Source organism: Morone saxatilis, unplaced genomic scaffold (genome assembly GCF_004916995.1).
Source record: "Morone saxatilis isolate NCDOM2014 unplaced genomic scaffold, NCSU_SB_2.0 Contig1, whole genome shotgun sequence".
NCBI lineage: Eukaryota > Metazoa > Chordata > Actinopteri > Moronidae > Morone > Morone saxatilis.
Window position 1 is genome coordinate 21,304,176 of NW_023339651.1, and position 1,255 is coordinate 21,305,430.

At 42.4% G+C, this 1,255-nt stretch overlaps 1 protein-coding gene across 1 annotated transcript; it reads right to left on the reverse strand.

The window, feature by feature from the left end:
• Positions 1–6: 6 nt before the first annotated feature.
• c1qtnf1 (C1q and TNF related 1) lies at positions 7–930 on the reverse strand (the record flags this gene model as incomplete). The annotated part of the gene is given in 1 exon segment (XM_035662812.1): positions 7–930. A coding segment is annotated over 1 exon segment (553 nt), but the record flags the coding sequence as incomplete, so codon positions are not given.
• Between the last annotated feature and the right edge of the window lie 325 nt (positions 931–1,255).

The following is a 1,255-nucleotide window of genomic DNA, read 5'->3' on the forward strand; positions in this document are numbered from 1 at the left end:
TGGAAGCAAATAGCTCTCTGATTTACGTTTCACCTGGACTTTAAGGCATTACAATTTTGTGAAATTGATTTTTTACCCATGTGGACACAGGCAGGTCAGAAGCACTAATGAATTTTGTTAGTACCTAGTAGAAATCTCTAAATAGGACACAATTAGTGAATGCCGCAAATTCTTTAATATTACCTGCAAGTCCCATTGTGTGGCTTGATTTAATTTTTTGTTTTGTGAGTGAGTTGTTTTTCTGTACAAAACCACTGTCTATATGACATGATTTTTCATACCACATTGATAATATATTAATGAAGCTCCCCTTTAGACCATTTTTCGTCCATATTCAACCTTTCTAGGTGCCAACTCACACTTGTCCAGTCTTCTACCTACAACTCATTTTTGGGCTTAATCAAGTGTCCGTTAAAGGTGATGTAAGTGTCAAAGTCATCACTAAAGATGGCGTTCTCTCTCTCGCCTTTGAAGAGTCTGACCCAGACCTGGTCATCTCTTTCAAGTTCCAGCATCAGGCTTTGGCTCTGCATGATGGAGCGGTCACTGGGCTGGGCGTAGAGGATCACCACCTCCTGCTCATTGCGCATCACATGTAGGTATGTCTCCTTCTGGTTCCATGTATGCACGTTCAGGCTGAAGTAGTAGATGCCGGGCACATAGCAGTAGAACTTACCAGTGAACATGTTAAAGTGACCATAGAGGTTGACTAGCTCTGTGTCAAACACCAGTGTCTGGTAGTAGTCGTTGGAGTGTAGACCCTTCTTGCGGGCGACAGAGAAGGCTGCAAAGTAAGACTTGCAGGGCTCACCAGGGAGGCCCATGCTGCCTTTGCTGCCCTTCATGCCAGTGTGACCTTGAGGACCCATCTGACCAGCTCTGCCGGATTTACCATAAGGTCCTCGGTCACCAATATCACCTTTCTCACCTAGAAGCAGTCGAAAGAGTCACGTTCAAGGATGTAGTGGGGGTAAGGCCACCAACAAACTGTGCATTCGTTTGCATACGTACAAACTATAATGATTAGTTATTTTTTTCTTACAGCTGCATCAATAGATTTGTCACCACAAGAGGCAAGAAATTTTTAAAATTCTTGCCAAGCTATAAGCTTGAATTCCAAACATGTCTATGATATTTCCATTCATTTATTCATTCAAGTTCAAAACTCTGATAATTGACCCAATCTAAGCTCGACCCCTTTTCGCTCTGGGCTCCAATAACATTATCTATAATCCATCTTCAAAATGTGGTTGTC